The 22,064-nt window shown below is 41.7% G+C and overlaps 1 protein-coding gene across 1 annotated transcript in view; it reads right to left on the bottom strand.

Annotated features, from left to right (window-relative positions):
* LOC129333050 (chloride channel protein C-like) overlaps positions 1-22,064 on the bottom strand; it is a 105,142-nt gene that overhangs the window by 56,453 nt on the left and 26,625 nt on the right. The window contains exons 6-10 of the mRNA XM_054984365.1: positions 20,117-20,311; positions 16,884-16,981; positions 16,194-16,297; positions 14,788-14,959; positions 13,680-13,851 (exon numbers count right to left, since the gene is read on the bottom strand). Of these exons, the coding sequence (XP_054840340.1) occupies positions 13,680-13,851; positions 14,788-14,959; positions 16,194-16,297; positions 16,884-16,981; positions 20,117-20,311 (741 nt within the window). The remainder of the gene's footprint in view (positions 1-13,679; positions 13,852-14,787; positions 14,960-16,193; positions 16,298-16,883; positions 16,982-20,116; positions 20,312-22,064) is intronic.

The raw sequence follows: 22,064 nt of genomic DNA, 5'->3' as shown, positions 1-22,064 counted from the left end.
TTTTACACTGTCTGAGAAGTTTCGAATTGGTGTCCTGTGTTTTGTTTCACACTCCCTTTGAAGCTCTGGTATTGTTGCGGGCTATGTGGGCTTTGGAATTCATATCACCCATTTTTTTTAAAAAAAGTTTGTGCATGTGTTGTAACGTTGTGACGGTACCTTAAAACCCCACCCCTCCCTATGCACATCAATACAACATCTCTGCGCAGCCATTTTCGCACCATAACTTTTCATGTTTGAAAATAGTGCTGAGGGGTGTTGAGAACTGATTGTCCCTGCCCAGCAAATTTTCTGGCCACCATTGGTATCATGCGATCACGTGAACCCTGAATGGGTGGGGTGGGGTGATCTTTTTGGAGAAAATGCAGACTCCCCATGCTTGTTCGAATGCTTTTTTAAGACCATCATTATCATTTATATTGAGCATTAAATATCAAAAGGGAAATGTGTCCAACGTTCAAATAAACTGAAGTGGTTCTTTGCAGAGCCAGAAAGCATATCTACTAGTCGTGATTTCTCGTGGCACCTTTTTCCCAAACAGCAGTAATGTAAGAGCGTTGCTTCCTATCCACTGATTTAAAAAAAAGATGCACAATGCTAAAATGTTACTATCCTTTAGAAATACAAAAAAAAAAACAGAAAAAGCGGATGGGGTGCTGAGGAGGGTGTGTTTTATTAGACCCACACAGACTAATCAGCTCAAGGAAAAAGAGAAAGTGGTATAGAGAAGCAAACAGCTCAAATGTGATGAGGAAGCTTAAGAAGAAGCCGTGGCAGCAGGATGCAGGAGTGGTGGGGGGCACAAGGATGGGAGCCAGAAGAGAGGAGAGGCTAAGTGGAAGCCTTCCCAGAGGGAGAGCCCCCCATGCTCCTTGCTCATTCCCAGCCTTCTGCCCTCCTTCGCTCCGGGCTGCAGATAATCCCTGGTTCACAAACTAGCCGCGATTTGGTAAGAGCAAGAGGCAGATGAGCGAAGATAAAGTTGGCTCAGCTCCAGACCTTGCACTGAGCACCTTGCGTGCTGCACAACTGAAGCCCTCCCCCCATCTGCTGGGGCTGCCGCTAAGACAAGCCCGAGTTCTTCGGGCATGATGCTCAGATGGAGGCACCGGGGCACACATTTGCACCCCATGACCCCAGTCCTACCCACCTCCCTCCCGCTCTGCACTCTGCTTTCCCCGCTCAGGCCAGGCCAGGCAGGTGCCCGGCTCCCTGCTGCCAGCCAGTCGGGTGGCCGAAGACGCTTTGCCACACTGCCACCAAATGCTGAAACGTTAAAAAGGGGAGGCAGACAAAGCAGTTGGGGAGCTGAGGAGAGTGGGTGTGGTCAGATCCACACAGCCCAATCAGCTCCCAAGGAAAAGGGGGGGAGAACCAAAAAGGGGACAAAAGTATTCACACTGGCATTAATTGGGTCAACCACGAGTCATCAGCGGCTTCAAAATTAAAATTGTGGTATGTCTGCAGGGGGGAAAATCAGGGATACCACGGACTACGAGCGGCACTGCATCCCATGACTAGTTTGCAAGTATGAAACCTCTGCAAACATGGGGCACGAAACCGGTATGGATACGCTGTAAAGTATGAGTGTGAAAAGTACTTATGTTAGAAATATTCCCCGTTCTGGCATAGATTCACTGATTTTCTGATAAATCAATAAGGAATACTTTTTCCTGCCTTTTTCAAATATCATACTTAGAATAGTCACTGTGGTGAGCTATGCTGTCTATTGTGCAAAGTGGTATCCCACAAATCTTTGTTTGTGAACAAATGATGCGCTTTTATAAGCCACTGGACTGGTTTGGAGGGTTCTGAAAGGCAAGAGAATCCTGCATCTACTGCAAATTGCAGGTTCATGCAGCCTCAGTTTACATGGCAGGGAAGGGAAAGAGTCTTTAATCCTTCAACCTGCACTCAGTTTCACTAGGCAGTACTGGTTCCCTCTTTCTACAATTAGCATTTTAAAAGTCTTTTTAAAGCTTATCACTTTAGATAAGCTCAATTTAAGGTGATGGTTTATACCTTCAAAGCTGTTCACAACTTAGGACATACCTACCCAAAGGACCATCAATTCCCCATATGAACCACATGCTGATTACAGTTGTCAATTCAGCCTCTGCCACAGCCTGCACTTTCTTCTATTATTACATCCATTTTAGGAATGGGCTGCCAGAGATGGTAAGGAGAGCTTGAGTGAGGGCTTGGGCTTAACAGGATTTTAGTTGTGTCTGGTGTCACTATGGGTTTTTTTGTTGGTTTGATTTTAATTTGTAGAAAAGTTTTAGATTAATTGTTAGCCCAGGAAAGATGGTTTATAAATATTTTGAATAAACTATTTTGCTGTTACCTTAAATCATAGTGGGCTTGTTTGCTGAGGAAAGTGTTAAATCTTCCAGATCACATTGGCAAAATGCAGTATAGTGAAACCAAAGAATATTATTGGAGGAAAACATCTAGATCGCACACAGTAAATGAAGAACAAGAGCCCACTGTATTCATCTTCATGATATATCCAACTATGAGGGTTCTGGCCAGGGCTTTTTTTCTGGGAAAAGAAGTGGTTGAACTCAGTGGGTTGCCCTCAGAGAAAATGGTCAAATGGCCGGTGGCCCCGCCCCCTGATCTCCAGACAGAGGGGAGTTTAGATTGCTCTCCGCGCCGCTTGCAGCTCGGCGGCGTGGAGGGCAATCTAAACTCCCCTCTGTCTGGAGATCAGGGGGTGGGGCCACCGGCCATGTGACCATTTTCAAGAGGTTCCAGAACGCCATTCCACTGCATTCCAGCTGGAAAAAAAGCCCTGGTTCTGGCTCATAAGAGCTTCTATCACAGTAAATTAGTTAGTCTTCATAGGCCACAGGACTCATCGTTATAATGGCTACAGTAGACAGACATGCCTGTTCCCCTTGGAATCTATACAGCTTTCCCTATAAACTGGCGATCTGAAAAGACATCTGGAGATACAGCTTAATTTAGAGACCCAGCATAATCTGTAGTGAAAACACAGAAAGCAAAAGAAACCAATTTATCAGCCAGTAATTTTTATCCCGCTTCTCTTAATCATTTTCATTGTAGTATGCATTGAAGGGCCAATCATAAAGCAAGATTTATGGCTACGGTTGATTTTGCTATCTCATTTAACTTAGCTGTTGGGGGAGTAGGAGGCCAGGTTAAAAACTGCAAGCCTTTAGGGTTGATGCAGCAGTAAGTCCCACATTGCTATGCAATGCAGACACTTGCTGTTAATAGAGATTTATATTTCATAAATCAGAAAATTAGTTTCACCATCTTGCCTCATACATAATTACATGATCAGTGAAATGCTTCAGAGACTTTAAAAAAAACTGTTTTACAGTACTGTCCTAAACAGAGTGGCATCCTTTTAAATTCATTTACTTTAATGGAGTGGGAAGGATGTAACTCTGCTTAGGATTGCAATATTAGTCACTTGTGGAACTTATCCACATGCCCCACAGTGTTGGTTCTCCCAGGCTTCCACAATGTTATAACCAATTGGAACCATTCCTATTATTTTAGTTTTATTACATAACACATACTTATGTAATGAAATGCATTTCATTACAAGGATCAACAGGGCATGGCACATCAAAGAAAGGAGGGCAGCTGCCCAGGAAATTCAAAAGAAGTCATTGAAGTAAAACTACTGATAAAAGCCCTGGCCCTAATTCCCAGCCCCATTGAGGTTAACCGGCTTCATGGTTTGGCTTTTGGTTTTGAAAACACAGTCCAAAATGGAACCTCATTAGTACAGCACCTGCTGATCCAGCACTCTTTTTAGCATTCTTAGCAAGATTTTTTTTTATTTTGAAATAATGAAAACATTCACTTAAACATGAAATCATTTGGTGAAACAAGCATAACTATACTCAGTAAAACCAAAGTCAAAAAGAATAGCATTTATATTTACATCCATGAAAAGCAAATGACTGGGGTGTAGGTGAATGTTCCCTAAAGAGAACAGCTGACACCTCATTCAGCTGATAAAAATCGCTATTTCCTGCCCTCTCTGTCTTTACTTGAAAGCAGTACCTATATAACACAAAGTCAAATACAGGATTGTTTCACTCATGTCGTAAGTACAATTTGTTCCAGAAGCGCTCAGCTGAAATCACTGAAGGACGTTTTCATGTTTTTACTCATTTGCGGAGAAGTATTTTTGTTAAAGTGTTAACTCCCTAGGTCTTCTATTTAGCACATTCACTATTAACACCCTTTCCCACTGCATAAGCTATTAAATGTTCTACCTGCTCTGCCATTAATGACTCTGAACCATTTCCTCTGTAACTCTCTTTCTCTTAGCACTCCATAGCCACCCTCTTCTCACTCTGCACTCCCTTTTCTTAGGGTCTCTGTAGATGTGCAGGTTTTCAAAGAGTTGGGTTAAAAAGTAAATGCCCTTGTGGGGGAGGTGTTAGCAGCCAGACCCCTCCCTCGTACTAAAAGGGCAGTGTATAGATATGAACTATCATAAACCTCTTCCTCTTATGCCATAAGCACATGGAACTTCCTAGCTCAGGGTGGCTGCCAGCCCAGCTGGAGCATGGAAGACTACCAGAAGCTGTCAGGTGACACATACCTCAGAACAATGAGGTCTCCCAAGAACTCCTGGCTAATCCTGTCAACATCCTGCTTCTCTTTCTCGACCTACCTATCCTAATCAGAGCTATTCAGCAAACTTGATAGCTCTTCTCATCCAGCAATTGCTGGCTCATCAAGCCCCATTCACACCTTTGTCTACCTCAGGTACAGCCATTATGCTCTCCTAATGTATTGTCCAAACCACTGGACAAGCCATCAAGCCATTGTCTTTGAGGCAAGATGTTAGTTTTGCTCCAGTGCACATTTCACTCTATAACTGAGCACATGAATGAACAGCTCAGTGTGTGTGTTCTGGATCCAAGTTTGCTTGAGCCCCTCTTCTCTCCATGAAATGCTGGTCATTTTGCTGCTGTTCCCATGGGCCTCTCCTTCTTTTCAGGACTAGTAAATATCACCCCATCCTAACAACTCTCTCCCACTTTCCTCCCTGTTTTCTAGTTACCTTTGTGTGTATGCTGTGTGTGTTTTTCTGTATGCTTGCCTTTTGCCTCTCTGTATAATAAAGAAGCCTTTTTCTGTAGAATATCTGCCTGTTTATTTGAGAGTTCTCTAAGGGAACAATCCTGGTATACATTGGTAAAGATCTCAGTTACCCCCCCCTACTGTGTCTCCTTGAACACTAATTCCCCTAACTCACAAGGAGACCCCCCATTAAGGTAACAAAGAAAGAACTCTTCCCTCTCCCTTCAAACCTTTTCCTCATGTCACAATAGCACAGGGGGAGTTTTTCTCCCGTTTTTACTGCTCCACATGCACAGAATACTCCACATAGAGCAGAAAAAACAGGGGGGGAAACCTCCCTCCCCTGCTATTTTGACATGAGAAACAGCTTGAGAGGGAAGGGGAAGCCCCTCCTCTCCCCGTGGAGACATTCTGATGCCGTTTGGGCTCTCTTTTATTTTTTAAGAGCCATTTCCCAAAGCTGCTGTGTGGCTGCAGGGAAATCAAGTTGGATTTGAGGAACCCAGGCTCGACTCTTTAAAAACCTGCACATCTAGCTTGGCCCTCAGTTACTCCCCTCTATTGTAGTTTCTCTATCCACAGAGCTCTCATTTCTCGGTTCATTGCACCATGATTTGGAATCCTGATTTGCAGAGAAAAGGTAAACCACCATTTGTGATCCCGACTTACAAAGTGTGGTTTGCTGGGAAAGCAGAAATGATTTATTTCTAAGATACACTCACAAGGGTAGAAAGGAAGGTGAGTGATGGAGGGAACATTTGAGCCTGATGATCCCCAAGGTTCATTTCTATAACAAATCACAGTTTGCCATTATGTATGCAATGTGCTGTTCTTGGTCTCTCTCTTTTCTCTTGGTACCATATCTCCCCCCCCCCCATATTTATTTATTTATTTAATTAAATTTATATTCCGCTCTCTCTGCAAATATTTGATACTCAAGTTCAAATTTTATTATTATGATCCAAGATCAGAATTTAAATCAACATATACAGTAATATATAACAAATACACTGATTACATATCTAAACATGTATTTGATACTCTTATTTTTCTTTCCCCACCCCACATATCTATCACCTATTCATTCTTTCCCTATTCTCCCACCACACAAGTCATCACAAAACCTCACTTCTCAGCTGTCTCTGCCTTTCTCTCTGCACCCTCTGCTCGTTCTGCACCATCTTCTCTCTCTGCATGTACATTGTTTATCTCCTTTTTTGACACGTGTCTAGGCCACAGCTGTACCCCATTCTCAGCTGTCCTTTCATCATCCCCAAAGGCCTCTGTGCAATCTCCTCTACGTCTCAGTTCTCAGCACCCTCTCTTAACTCCTTTTTCTTTCTTTGAACTTCCCCCCTCTCTTTCTGTCCTCCTCTTACTGTCACTGAACTCAGTGAGTAACAGCACAGAATAGGGATGTATATTGATTTCAAAAAGAATTAAAAGAAAAAGAAAAAAACATGTATTTCATTTGTTTGGATAAGAAAAATGAATGATTAAAAAAACATAACGAATGAGCACCATTTGTTCTTCCATTTCCTTGGGGCCTGGCAGAGTCCAAGGAGGTCAGAGGGAAGAGAGAGAACCCCCTCTTTGCTTCCTTCCTTCCCACTTCCTGTCCCCTTTTCCCTCATCCACATTAATTGTGTTGTGGGTGGCAACTGTTGTAACTGTAGCATCAGGCTTGTGGTGAGAGGCAAACCCTCAGTGAGCTGAAAGGTGGATGAGTGGAGAATCTCTCTACTGTTTTGACAGTACTTGACAGTACTTGACATTAAGATTTTAGGCACTTTGAGAACTATATTTCCCAGAATGCATTGAGAAGTGGCACATTAGACACTATTGAAACAAAGTCCAGTAAGATTCTCTTCCCACCCCCTCTATCAGCTGGCTGGCTGGCTGGCTGACCATCTTGCCAGTTGGTATGACAAATCTAATGCCACTGATGCAACAGCAGCTGCCACTATCTACAGCAGTAAAGGAAGAAGAGAGATTTCCCAGTTAAACAAATGGAACGGGAAAAGAACATGTACTAACAAATCGAGTGACAGTTTGGGAGATGCAAACTGCGCATAAGCAATAGTGTCTTTGCCCAGCGATTCACACACTGAGGTGGGCCCTAGAAGATGGCTACAGCAATCTGAACAACTAGAGCCAATTCCACCACATAGCTCTGAACATCTGTCTATCTGTCTGTCTGTCTATCTATCTACACACACTAGCTTGATACTCGTGCTTCACTACGGTATTTAACTACTTTAAATCCAATTATAATACTTATTGATATGTAACATTTTTTTTTTTGAAGTTGGCAACTCTAGTGAACTTTTAGGGGAAGACTGGGAGGTGCATTTTACTTCAGGACACATTCAATTACTCCCAATAGCAACTGCATACTGTTTAGAATGTGGGGGGTGAGGACCAATCAGGCCGCATACACAAATGACCTCTGTGTCCCAACTGTCTTGGGGGGGGGGGATGAAGTGTGGAATGTTGTGAGCCCCAATCAGCCCGCATATGGAAATGACCTTAAAAGGCTGGCCCAATCAGGGAAGAGTGGCTGGGCTGGCAGTGGGCGGGGGCACAAGTAGGCAGCAGCCTGCCAGCCACACAGGGAAGCTGTATCCCTTTCGGAAAACACATTTTACCCCTTTTGACCCCTCCCCCTTAGGGGGTGAATTTCTTAAAATTCCTTCTTAGTGGATGTTTACATCATGAAAGGAATGTTCTCCCCAAATTTCATGTTTCTAGTTCCAGGGTTCAGGGCTGGGTGTTGAGTCAGTCATATATATATAGATATTGGAAAATGTCACACACAACTGATATGAAGAATTCCCCCTATGGGGCTGCAGTCAGTCCACGGGTGCTGTGTTGTACAGGTTCAATGTATACAAAAGATTCCAGCTGCTAAAAGCATTCGATCATGGAAGCATATAGAATTCTAGCTGTGTTTTACTCTAGTTTATGAGCTTAGTAACTGTGGGCAGAATTGTGACCATGTTAATTCTAGCAAATATAGCTTAAAATCCTAATATATGCAAGACACTGTTACGAGCCACAGTAGATCTTCTGAAAAAGACATGCACTTCCCTATGGAAGTTATCATTGTCATTACTTTTGCTCATTTGCTAGTGGAACAGAAAATTTGTACTTTGAAGTTGCTGCTGCTGTGTGCTGAACACAGCCAGAAAAGCACTTAATGACACCAACAGATGTTTCAGTCTTTTTTATAGCAGATTGAAACCTTTTAGATATTTATTTTCCTTTCCCAAGAGGAAATGCCAGCAAGGCTGATCCAGCCATGACACAAGAAAATGAAGCCGTGTCTTGTCCAAGAGCAACTACTGAGCTTCTTTGTATTTCCCTTGTATGACATCATCCATCGTTCCTGCTGTATGTGAATTTGCCACAGATATTGCTGCCACCACTTCCAGTCTACATATGTTCATACTGTTTGGTGATGCTTTTTCTGCCCCCATCCTGGCAAAAAAATTATACAACATATTGAAGATTTTTGCCACTACTTGATGCCACTTGGAGGTAGGGTTGCCAGGTCCCCTTACCCTCCTGGCAGGAGATGGGGGGACCCAGCACTCCCCTTGTATCTTCTCCTTGCGTGCGCACACTCCCAGCACAGCACAATGATGTCACTTCCGGGAGTGACTACTGAACCAAATAAAATAAGCAGATTGCTTTTCTTTTCATTTACAAGGAGAGATTTAAATAATAACAAATGATCCAGCTTACAATGAAATACAGTTTCCTAGTGGAGAATGGCAACTGCTGAGGCAATCAGTGACTACCATCTTCCACGCTCCTCCCAGGAGCGACGTCATCATGCAGGCCCCAGGAGCACTCCTACACTTTACACTGGGCCAATTCAGGCCCAAAATGGGGCCGATGCCTAAAGAATCGGCTCTATTTGGGACCCAAATTGGCTTGCAGGAGTGCTCCCGGAGCCTGCTCCTCATGTATCTGAAGAACATCTTTTTGTTATGGCGAACCCCCCTGCCCAGTCTCAGCTCATTCTGAGCTTTGACCTTTCTGATGGCTGCTCTACTGTGCCTAGCTGCCCCAAGATACTCTTCTTTGGATGCATTTCCTTCCCTTCATTGCTTGGAACATTTCCTTTTTCCTCCTTAGCTCATCACAGAGCTCTCTGTTCATTCACATTGGCTTCTTAGATCCTCTGCCACATTTCCATCCTGCTGTAATGGTGATAGCTTGAGCATGCAAGAGCTCTTCTTTTAGGAGAGCCCACCCTTCACTCTCTCGTTTCCCTTCCAGCATTCTTGTCCATGGAATAGCTCTCATCATATCTCTAAGTTTATTAAAGTTTGCCCTACTAAAATCTAGCCTGCTTGTTTGGCTACAAAATCTCTTGGTACTCTGCAGCAAAAGGAATTCTAGGAAGACATGATCACTTCTCCCTAAGGTTCCCACCACCTTTACCCTGTCAACCAACTCCTTCCTGTTGGTTAATATCAAGTCCAGTATGGCCGAGTCCCTTGTTTCCTCCGCCATTTGAAAAAGGAAGTTGTCACACAGGCAGACAATTTGTCTGTCAAAGTTAGTGTTGCCTGCTCAGACTAGCAGCGGCTCTTTCTCCAAGGTCTCAGGTAGAGATCTTTCACATCACCTATTACCTGATCTGAAGATCCAGGAACTGGGAACCTGGGACCTTCTGCATGCCAAGCAGATTCTCTACCTCTGAGTCATGAAAGCTCATACTTACCACAAATTTTGTTAGTTACTGGACTCTTGCTCTTTTCTATTGCTACAGACAAACTAACATGGCTACCCATCTGTATCTTTCAGTAGTAAAGTATTCCTTCTCAGCATTGTCTCCACTGTTATGTCACAAACTACTCTTTGCTTTACCACTATTTTGAGAACAAATAAAAGCCTAACCCATATCACCTTGCAGTCAAAAGAATGCACGGAGAATGCTATGTTTTAAAAGAACATGCTACCCAATTATTTGACCCCAGGAACCAGGACATACTTTCCCTAATTATGATAGGTTCTTGAACAGAACCAATGATCCCCAACATGGTGCCCATGGGCAACATGGAACATACAGATGTGTTCCTTGGTATATTGTCTTCTTCCTCAAAGCAAAGACCCAGTCCTGGCCTGGGTTTCCTCTTCCACTTCACTTGAGCATGAAGTGCTTCAGAACAGCCCACAACACATTGCCCTTGAGTCTGCAGGAAGTACAGAAAGAGCTGTTTGCAACATCGGAAGACCCATGGCTTGGAACCGCTCAATATTTTGTGATTGGTCTCAACTAGACATGGGCACGAACGGAAAAAAAAACCCAAACACCCTGTTCATCGTTCGGTGCCATCCACGAACAACGAACAACAAACATGGACGAACATGAACTGTTCCTGGACATGTTCATTGTTCATGGGGGCCAGAACCACCCCCACCCCCAAACCCCCCCACTTAGCCCCCCTCCCCTCAAACCCACTTACCTGGCTCTTTAAAGATCCCTTTAAATTATCAGCTGGCAGGCGGCAGGGGGGGATTCCCCCCTGCTGCCTGCCAGCTGATCGTTTAAAGGGCCCTGTCCTGGCAAAAACAGCAGTGTCTGCTGGCAGCTAGTTTGAGGGGTTACAAAAGTGACCTTCCCAATGTTCAATACCCACCAAATTTGCAAGGGACATAGTCCTCACTGTCCTCTGAAGACCCCCCAAGTTTCAGAGAGATTGCACCCCGGGAAAGGCATGATCCACGGGTCTCCCCGTTGGCTGTCATTTTCTCTTCACAGTGGCAAAAACGGGACTCTCTGCTGGAAGTACTTTGAAGGGTTAAAGCCAGAAGGAAAGCCAGAAGGAGTTCAGACAGAGTTCAGTCCCTCCCAGCCTCCAGTTGCCAAGGGGATTGATTGCAGCAGGTGCCAGACTGCCTGGCTTGCCAAACAGCTGCCCAAGGCAACGAACGAGGCTTGCAACGACCACCTGTTCGTTTAGGATGGGGCCTCAAGAACAGCTTGTTCGAGAACAGCAGATAAGGCTGTTCGTTGTTTTTTTCTGTTCATAATGCTGTTTGTGCCCATGTCTAGTCTCAACCCCCATGGCAATAATTTTGGGGTTGGTTGCAACTATTTTGTGGTGGTACCCACTCAATGTTCTTAGAATTCCAAAGTCTACAAGCTCAAAGAAGTTGGGAAACCCCATCCTAGTGTCTAAATGGTAGATGAATTAGGTTTCATCACATTCCTAGAGTATAGATGTAAACAGAAAGAATAATTCACATCCCTGTATCAAAGGGCTTCATACTTGATCTTTTATAGCCCGATATACTTACTATCTTGATGATGGACAGCTGAGGTGAGGCAGATAGCAGCTGTGATGGGCTTTTCCAGTGGTGCCATGACAAAAGAATTCTTTTTCTTAAGCTTTCAACTCAGGAGTTCCATCTTTTGTAGCTAATTTTATGGTCTGCTTCTACTTTACAGACTGTCTTAGAGTTTTAGGTTACTAATTGTTGTTTTTTGCCCCCAGCTTACATTTTGGCTTGTTTTTATAGCTTGTTTTATTATATATTTATAGATTGTTTTATTATTGATAATTCTAATTTTTTTATTGTTCTCACTTTGTGAACTGTCTTGAGCACAACTCTGGAAACATAGCATATAAATTTTTCAAATAAACAAATAGATATATTCACGTGGAGGTGCCAGCTCACACTGCAGGTTTTCTGCATGGCAGAGTCTTTGAACTCATGCCATTCCTTCATGATGCTATCTGTTCAACACCACCTCAGAGTGATATATGGACCGAGGTGAAGTTCAATGCATACACAGCATTCATTGTGAAGTGTGCAAAGATAATATGTTGAAAGAATAAAATAGAAAAATTTTGTAGCACCCTATGGCTTTTGAATGAATTTTCTTTAAATACTGAACCATTAATATCTGGCTGTAATATCCAAAGAATGAGATCACAATGGAAAACAAGTCTGGTCACCCAAAAGGGTGACTGAACTAAATACAATGCACATGTTTGATCATTTATTACATTTACATACTTATTTGCAAGGTGGCTATCAAAAATCTAAGTTACCAACTGAAGTTGCCAATGATTAAGCATGCTTAAACCTACTGATCTAACCAGGCAAGTGAGCACCCCTCTGTCTGTGACTGTGGCCTACATGGTGCGCCACAGAGATGTAAGAGGAATGGTGTCCTGAAAACCAGAAGAAATGTTGCCACATCTAGCATTTTCTAGAAAAAGCAGTGAGACTCGTGTCAATACAAAAGGCGGTAAGCAGTCAAAAATGAAAACATAGGCAAATGTCCTACCATTTTTTTAAAAAAGCATTGTACTATAACTCTTCAATTGGAAGACTGTACAGAAAGCCAGATCAAATATTCCAAAATCCTTTTTTCAACCAAATAGACAACAATGGAAAAATCTGTACATTTTGTGATTTGAGGCCACAGCCTTTGAATTATGGCTTTGCACTGTAACATCCAAGTCCTACTTCTGTTTTCATTAGTTATTTATTGAAGCACTGCTTTCCAGACAAGAAAAAAAGAACACTAGAGTTACAACATGCCACCTAGAGGAATTAGTAGTATATTGCAGAACAACCATAAATATTAATCAAATCTCTTCAGTTGGGTTGGAGGGGGGTTCCCCCCTCATTTTCTTTGACAGTTATTTGTATTCAATGCTGAAGAGATATATGGAAATTGTACAATGTCTGACTTTTTAATTACAGTACCGTACACTGTTTCCCACACAAAGACTAAAAAGTTAAAGGAAAGAGCTAAGTAAGTTATGGGAAAGATTCCTCCTTTTAAAAAGGCTGCTTTTCACAGGTGCTACACATCCCACTACTGCCATTAGCCCAGCTTCTGGCCTTAGGTAAATCACTTTTCTCAGTCCTAGCTTCCCAGCTGTACTGTGGGGTAACACTGACCTTGTTCACCGCTCTAAATAAGACACTCGTCTTTTTAGAAAAGCGATATATAAGCTCTGTTGCTGTTGCTGCTGCTGCTGTTGTTGTTTGAATCAGGTTCAAGCACCAGGATCAGGTTTAGGGATCCCATTCCCCCAGTAGGGCAAGGGATCCCCAGCTCCCAACCTCTGCCCCCGCTACCTCTCACCTGGCTGGCAGGAGGATAAAGATGTGGGAAACAGGCCTGGGAGCTCCACAGCATGCTTCCACGCACTCCTGAGCACTTCTGCATCGTGCTGGGAATGATGTCATTTCTGGGGCGACGTGGAAGTGGAGGGTCACCCACAGGGACAATTAGATAAAAATCAAGCCCCAATCTATTATCCAAGGCAGAATAAAAAAGGTATTCTGATAATTTTTAATGCTCATTTTATTGTTAGCTGTTGCTGGTATTTCCACACCCAGTTTCTAGAACTCCTATAGGGATCCTGTTCTCCTAACTGCTTACCTGAACTCCTTGCCTCATTGTTCAACTCCTAATTTTATCGCTGTTCTTATTCATAGCCAATCAAACTTCCAAGACACAAAGAATATTTTTAAAATCTGTTTTGTAACATCATAGTGTTTTCCTCCCAAAGAACAGTTCTCCTTGTAAGTTACTTGAATATATATATTGTTAAACATACCATTATAACTGTGAGGGAAATAGTTAATCTTGAAACACCACTGAAAAAAGAAGCAGCTCCAACTGCAGCAAACAGGCCTGGATCAATCCATGCACCATACTCATCAGTCCGAATCCCCAAAATGGAAACCAGGATCAAGCCAACTATCCTGCCATATAACGCTCCTATATATCTGCAAAAGAAAAGAAGAAAATAAGAACGCTGCTCAGGGAAGATAAACACTGCTTTCTTTTTGTGTGTGTTCTACTTGTCTTAACACAGATCAAGCCCCTGTAGTAGGACTTTTTATCTTCATGTAACGGGATGGAGGGCAGAGTTGGTATATGCAGGAAAGGTTCTACTCCTATTTTCCACTGTAAAGGAAATGAAAGGGGCATTGCTAGCAAAAAGCAATGGAAAGGAAAGGACATAGCCTTCATACTACTGTATTTTCAAGAAGGAAAGTAAAAGCAAAAAATCCACAAAAAGAGCAGGATATACTGTTGCAATCCACACAGCAATTACCACTGAAAGGAGGGGATAATTGCATCTTTCTACTGACAAAGTATTGTCATTAGAGGACTAGGAAAATACAAAAAAAAATAACAGAAGTACTGCCTTGAGAAAAAATCCCTGGATCCCACATAAATAAGAAAAATAACACATATTAGTTGTGCAAAAATCCTGATCACCTGGAGAGTAAAAATGGGAGAGTAAATATAGGGCTTCAAATATATCTATTATTCTTCTGCCCTCAGAAGAATAATATAACTTCTATACTATTCTGGAAGCCTTTTTCATGAGGCTGATATATATGAGATTCAAAGATAAAAGGTTCTTTGTTAGGTTTTCAGACACCTGCTAGGAGGCCCACTTTCAATAAGCATTTCCATGAAAGAAGTTTCCATTCTCTTCTTATACCTGACCATATCAAAGCAAAATCCATTTTGTCCTGCATAAAAGGTTGATGCTATAACTGGCAGTGGCAGCCTTTAAATAATTAATTTTTTTTTTTTACTTTAAGCTGATTTTCAAGTGTAGCCTAAGTGGAGTGTACTGAACTGCTGTCACTAGACTTTGATTTTCAGCAGAGATAATTATGCCCAAGAGTATTGCAGGCAATACTTACAGCATAGGTATAACCAAACCACTGGCAACAGCAGACCCTGCTGTCAAACAGGATAACAAGAAATAAAATACCAATGCAGTAAAAAGAGAGGCATAGCCAAATTCCTCATGAGTCCCACGTCTGAACAGGTACATGATTCCTCGCATGCCATTCTCAGCCAAGAGGGCAGCAGCTTTAAATGAGACAGAAGAGCAAAGATACGATAAGAGTTTATAATGTTGAATGAGAACCCCTCATATTTTAGCTCTTTTTTCTATCTTTCAAACTTAACAGTTAAGTGAATACCCTTCTGGGTGCATTTGTGATTGACAGCATAGGTACCTGGCACATAACTGCATTTGCTTATACATGAGGATTGGCCCAAGGATTTTGGGCACCTTAGGATAAGGCACCCAAGCCACCCTACCCCATGTTGCAGGGAGGCAAGACTCTACCACTCACCCTCCTCTCCCCCACCAGACCACAGAGAGAAGGAGAGATGGTGTTTTTAACCTTCTCATCTCAGTCCTCCTTGTCCACTGCATAGGGGCAGAGCACAACAGTGCCCATCTCCTCACCTTCAAAAGTTACAGGAAGCTGCCTCCTCCCCTCCCCCACATTCAGGTGATGTGGTGAGGCCTCCTCCCCTCCCCCACATTCAGGTGATGTGGTGAGGCATGGTGGAGATAAAGACAGGCTACCCTCCTGACAGAGGGAGGGAAGGAGAGGGCAGGCTCGCTGCTGGAGAAGCAAACCCTGAACAGACTCTGATGCAGTGAATGTGTGACGGCGGGCTTGTTGGCATTCCTCCACCAATGGCAATTGTCTAGAGCCACCTAGTGGACAGATCACCCTGCTACAAATCTCTCTTTTTGCTGTTGTCTGTTCCTTATCATTATCTGGTTTTGATTGCAAGTTCCTTGAGGACAGGGAGCCATGTATTTTTTGTTTATGAAATTCTATAAACAACTATATCAGAGGCAGGCAATGGCGAACCACCTCTCTTAGTCTCTTGCCATGAAAATCCCACCAGGGGTCACCATGTCAACTATTACTTGAGGGCACTCTCCACTATAAACTATATATACCAATGGTGTAAAAAAAGTCATTTTCAAATACAGGGTTTTCTCAAAGATATTTAATCATCCTACTGTCTATTCACGCAGCTTGGCATGTCCTACCAACAAAATCTTTTACTGGAGTACAATTGCCATCTGTAGATAACTGAACAATACCAAACAGCAACATATTTGGGTGGCATCTGATTAACTGGAAAGCTCAGAGAATTTGACTCTCTTGCTAACTTCCACAGAAATGCCTAACCTTTCTCAGAACTGGAAACGTTGCTCAGATCCTGACCTGGAAGGAGCAAAACAATTATATGAACTCTGTTTATTCCAGTTTAATTTAAATATTTTTGTTCTTACCCTCATTAAATGTTTGATTTGAATTTTTCACTAAATTTGGCCCAATCTGTAATGTTGCTGGTGGACAATTATATTCTGAAATTTGCCACTTGACCTGGCTTATGCTTTAAAATCAAAAAGAAAAGAAACAATATTAATTCATGAATTGAATATACAACACTTCCATAAAATAGTGTTGATTTGGTCTATAATTGGTGCTTTTTAAGAGGCAGATTAGCAATACAAATATTATAGTGATTTTTTTTGTTTCTATTTTATACCAAATGTTAGACTCCACCTCCCTACTCAAAAGACACCTCAACTTTTTTTAGTTCCTTATGCCAAGGTCCCTCTAACAGGTAGCAGCAAAAGATCCTGAATGACTTCATGCTCATCGTTTGGAAATTAATAGTATGGGAGGAGGGGAAGAATTCCCTGCCAGCATTACAATGTCATGGTTCCATAATTCCATAATATCATCCTGAAAAGCTTATACAACATAAATCCACTCTGGTGTGTCTTGAGAATAAAGTATACATCTGAGATATGTACATATTTCGCGTCCTATGCCCCAGAATACAAACATACTCTTGAGTGATATGGAACACCATAGGAGCTTCAAACAGGAACCTATTGTCAAACTGTGGAAGTATTATCAAGCCAATGTCGCTTTTAAAATATAAATAGTCTTGTGTTTCTTTCATTACTTACTTTTTTGATTTACTGGTCAAATCAAACATTGGAAGGATCTTGACTGGTGTACAGTGAAAAAAATAAGGCAAGTAGACAGTAGCAGTAATGGTCAAAACCTGTACATTTTCATAAAAGTACACAAGGTAGAAATAATAAGGTTAGTCTAAAATGAACATATTCTCCTCCCCCCACCCCCTTGCAGAGAACATGTGCATCCTCATATTCATGTTTACATAATCTGGATCAGGTAACTTTGCATTTTCCATTTAATATGACCACAGTGTTTCAGATAGGTCAATGAGAGATCACAACCAAATGCAACCACCCAACACAGGACTAAGTTCTTTGTCTATTTTTGAACTAGCCTTAGGAGCTGACATATATAAGTGACATGGGCTGCTTCCACACCAGGGTGATTTTCGGTAGTAGCCTCTTTGCAGATGTCATTCTGTGTGAAATTGCCCTTGCAACGAAGGTTTCAGACAGCCTAGAACCATAGTTCCCCTTTCACACCTGATGTGCATTGATGCCTGCCCCTGCTGTGTTCTCACATGACCTTCAGGATTCTTCACCTATCCCGTTTTAATTTTTAAAAAGTTTCCTTAGAGGAGCATGAGTGATGCAGTCCTACATAGAAATAATGCAAACCCTTTAAAAAAACCCTTTTTTAAAAAGACACATCCAATGATCCCATCCCCCCCTCCTTCCTAAAAGGTATGTTGAGCTGTGGGTGATTCTCCCGTGTGTTTTTTTTAAAGGAACATGAATAATGCTGGATAGAAATAACACAACACCTATAACAACATTTAAACAAAAACTCATATTTGCAGAGCCTCTGAAAATCCCCTCCCCTCTGCCTAAAAGGCAGCAGATTTTCTTTTGTTTGGCTAGTTGCTGTCACTGACAACAACTTGCCCCTTAGGTCATCAACAAATGAAAAAAGTAATTGAGAGTAACTGGCTAGCACTTCAGGGAAACCTTGCAATTAATCTGCTTCCCCTTCAGACTCAAGAAACTGCTCTTGTAGATAGTGTCTTGCCCAGGAAATACAGGTTTTTTTACAAGTTTAATATAAAGCAGACAGTCCTGAATGTAAGATGACTCCCTCCCCCCAAAAAGTGTTACACACATACACTCACACACAGTATTGGATATAACTGTAACTTGTATGAGAATTTAAAATGACCCTTCCTTCCTTCCTTCCCTTCCCTTCACTGGAAAAAACCTAGTCTTGCATTTGAGTATATATTGTATATAGAACCAGACTTGTGTTAACCGCTTTGGCTCTGACTTGGATTCTAGAAGGCAAAAGACTGGGCCCACTACACCCCTAATGGTGAAGTAGTCTCACTGCAAGAATGTTCACCGATTTTCTTTCTGTTCTGAACAAATGCATAGAGGTGGCATGAGGACCATGGTGTTCCACCAGGTATGGCCAGAACATGCCACTTATCACACTATGCAGGTGACATCTCACTAATAATATTGTGTGTCCTGAGTTTTAGGGTCCAGCTTATCAGAAGATATAGCCACTCAGGAATTCCATGTTTATAACAAGTCTGTAAGGGGAAAATGTGTTGATTATAGAAAATAAGTCTGGCCTAGGGCTCTATAACTGAGTCTCTAGCATTGCAGGCAATGTGAAAACAGCAGTTATTAAAACTATTACAAATTGTGCTTATCATATTTTTAAGCAACATACTTTTGCAAGTGTTTTTTGGTTTTTTTTATTTTTAATCCAGCATTTCCATGTTCTGTCAGTTGAATATTACATTCTGACAGTGATTTGACTGTTTTGTTGGACTGTTTTGTTGGAAATGGATAATTCATCTTCATTGATATAAAAATACAGAGAAGCAATTGGGATTTATTTCTTGAATTAAATCAATGAAGGTTGTGATGATACATCTTAAGGCAGCTTTCTTATTTGGAAGTCTAGAGATTAGCAAATATAATTCCTCCTAAAAGGAAGTAGTCAGCGATATAGGCAAAATATTCTTCCAAACTTAAAACATATCTATTTATGCAAGAAGGTATTTTGTTTAATAAAAATCAGAGGATGCCCAAGGGAAACATTATGAATTGCAGAATTGTGGGATTAGCAAATTTATATTAGTAAAGACTATGGATTAATCATATAGCCATAATATTAAGCTAGCAAGAAGCATAAGATGGATTCTTTATGTTTTAAAGTAACTGGTCTCTGCTCTTTGGCCACCCCCCCCCCTCTTCTCCCTAGCTGTACATGGAAAGAGAGAATGTCTATCCTTGAAGATAGATAACTGGACATTCCTGAGGGTATCTGAAAAGGGCAAAGCCAGAAACAAAGGGAGAATTATAAGTTCCACCCCCTTCCCCCTTTGGAGAAGAGAGTTTGTGTAGAAAAGTAACCAGTTGTGGAATGAAGGAAGGTGCTGCTATGGAGACCAAGAAAGGATGGCAAATGATGTTGTTGCGAGACTGAAAGGTGGACAATAGTCCAATCTAAAGGTATAAAAGTGATCAGGTGCCTTATTCTGAATGTGACTTTCGTTTCTCCAAAATGATGTCACAAGCCCTTAAAAGTAACATGTGCTCCTTTGTTCTGGGGTACATTCTGAGCTCATCTTGAAGCCTGTACCTATATTTGCAAATATACTTTTTTTCACAACAGCCCTTATCTGTCTCACCTCTTTTGTTCAGCGAATTGGAGGGGCAAAAGGGGAAGCACTTTGTGCTACAGAATTAAAGTACATGAAATGTGAATAGAGTCTATGACATTTCTATGGAAAATTCAAATGCCTACAAGATTAGCACAGTGACCATTGACAACAGTTGTACATGGTGATAAGATAACACAATGTCCCCAATTATGTTAAGTAATTTAACATCTGTAGTGGCTGAGAAAAGTGTAATCTCTTGTCAATATTAATTTACTCACTTTAAAATGTATGTCTTACCTCTCTGATCTGAGGCAGCTCACACAAAACAACAACAAATCAAAATAACAATATCTAAAATAAAAACATACTGATCACCCCAAGACATCAGTAATGACAGTAGCCAGTGCTAACACACACAGAAAGGACTTCATTCAATCCACATCTCTGTATACATTGCATGGGGTTACTTTTAATCTCTAAATGCCGGTTCTATACCTACAATGTAGTACTATTTGCTATTCTACTCATCCTTTCTTTTTCAGACTCGGGTTTTCATTCTTACTGAAACCAGAGTAAATATAATTTTGAAACATTCAGCAAAATACTTACAAGAACCAGCACAGATTCTAACAGCTTGGATGTTTTTCTGAGGGATGTTTTTAGAATAGTGCTGAAGAACCACATGCGTAATTTATTAATCTTGATATTCAGGAAAACAAAGAGAGCTCCTAAAAGGCCCCCAAGTATTCCAAGGAAAATGGCTGGAACAAAGGCCAACACACTCATATCCAGTAAATTCTTAACCTGAATTGAAAGGAAAAGAAAAAGGATGTTCTGTGAATTTTGCCAGTTAGTTGATATACAGCAGTCGCTGAGTTGGAAGCAATATGCTACAACAGCTCAACAAATAAGTAGAAACTGTACAAGAAGCAGATTGCTTTCTAGTAATAGCTTGTGGGACTCCTAATCAAGGATTTTGTACCGGATCTTGGAGTGTTGCCTTCTACCTCTAGAATCCAGATAAAGTAGTGCAACTGCAAACCCTTTATATTGGAGACGGGTCTGCAGCTTTACATCAACCAAGCTTGGCCTAAATTAAGCTACTGGACAGGATGACCTGTGTTGTTTGATGAATGAATAATTGCTTAGCAAGTATCAATACGTCTTCTTTCAAGTTATAAACTGAGCTAATGCCCTCGACCAAGGCATCCACTTAATTAATGAAATACAGTAATCTCCATGGCTTGTGTTTTCTGGCGCCACTTGCTTTTTCCACAAAGCAAAGAGAACCCTGGCTTTCCTCTACTTCATTAGAGCAGGAGGTGCTTCAGAAATCTTCAGATGGCATGATCTTTGACTTTCAGAAATAGCTGTCCCCATCATAAGAAAATTTTGGGTTGGGACCTCTCAACCTTTTGTAATTGCCCTCCATGGCAGCCATTTTGTGATGGAGCCTACTACTATTTCCCAAAATTCCTCACAGGTTCAACAAGATTGGGGCCCCTGCCTATGCTATGCTGGTAGGTAAATTAACTATTTGTGCCATGGGATGTTTATTAAGAAATTTACTTTTTAATTTGCCCCCAAATCAGACAGTGAATAAACAAATCTGTATTGGCTAAACTTAGATGATGGGCAGGTAGCCACAGAATTCAGGGAGAAAACCTGCTGGTGCCTGGAGGCAGTTTTGGAGTGGATGCACCTAATAAGCTGAAGCTTAATCCCTGGAGGTTGGAAACTTGTCTTTCTCCAAGACAAGTGCATAATTTAACATCTGAAATCTGTGAAGTTGATCAATAATATTAGAAACAAAAACGCTGAAGAAGTGTGCTTTGGATTTGAAATATGATGTTTCTATTGGTTCTTAATTCCTGCTAGAGTTTATTGCACAGGTTTATATACTTGCTCTTTAAACTCTGCCTCCACTTATGATGAGCTTCACCTTCTTCTAAATAAAAGTACATTTTGAAGCCTGAGGTTGGGGGGGAGGGGCTTGCTCCCAAGCAATTACAGCTTTCATAAGAAACTCAAAAAGAGTCCAGTAGCACCTTTAAGACTAACCAATTTTATTGTAGCATAAGCTTTCGAGAATCACATTCTCTTCGTCAGATGCATGGAGGGCAGAAGGAAACTGGCCAAATATAGAGGAGGAGAGGGGGGGAAGGGAGGAAGGAGGAGAGAGGGGATGTAAAGAACTCCTTTGATATGGAGATGCAGACAGCTCCTTTTGGTGTGGGGATCAGTTTGCTTGTGTAAAGATTCAAAGGAGTTAGCCGTGTTAGTCTGTAGTAGCAAAATCAAAAAGAGTTCAGCAGCACTGCAGCACAAGCGCTCGATAACCACAGTCCTCCCCGCCAGATGCATCTGACAAAGAGAACCGTGGTCCTCGAAAACCCACGCCAGGTGCCACTGGACTCCCCCTGACCCCACCTCTGTAAAGGAAATCAGTTACCTGTGATAATGAGATAACCATTCATAGTCCCTATTCAGTCCCAGCTTGACAGAGTCAAATTTGCATATGAATTCCAATTCAGCAGGTTCCCGTTGGATTTTGTTT

This window comes from Eublepharis macularius, chromosome 7 (genome assembly GCF_028583425.1).
Source record: "Eublepharis macularius isolate TG4126 chromosome 7, MPM_Emac_v1.0, whole genome shotgun sequence".
Classification (NCBI taxonomy): domain Eukaryota; kingdom Metazoa; phylum Chordata; class Lepidosauria; order Squamata; family Eublepharidae; genus Eublepharis; species Eublepharis macularius.
This window is presented reverse-complemented; position numbering and strand designations above follow the sequence as displayed.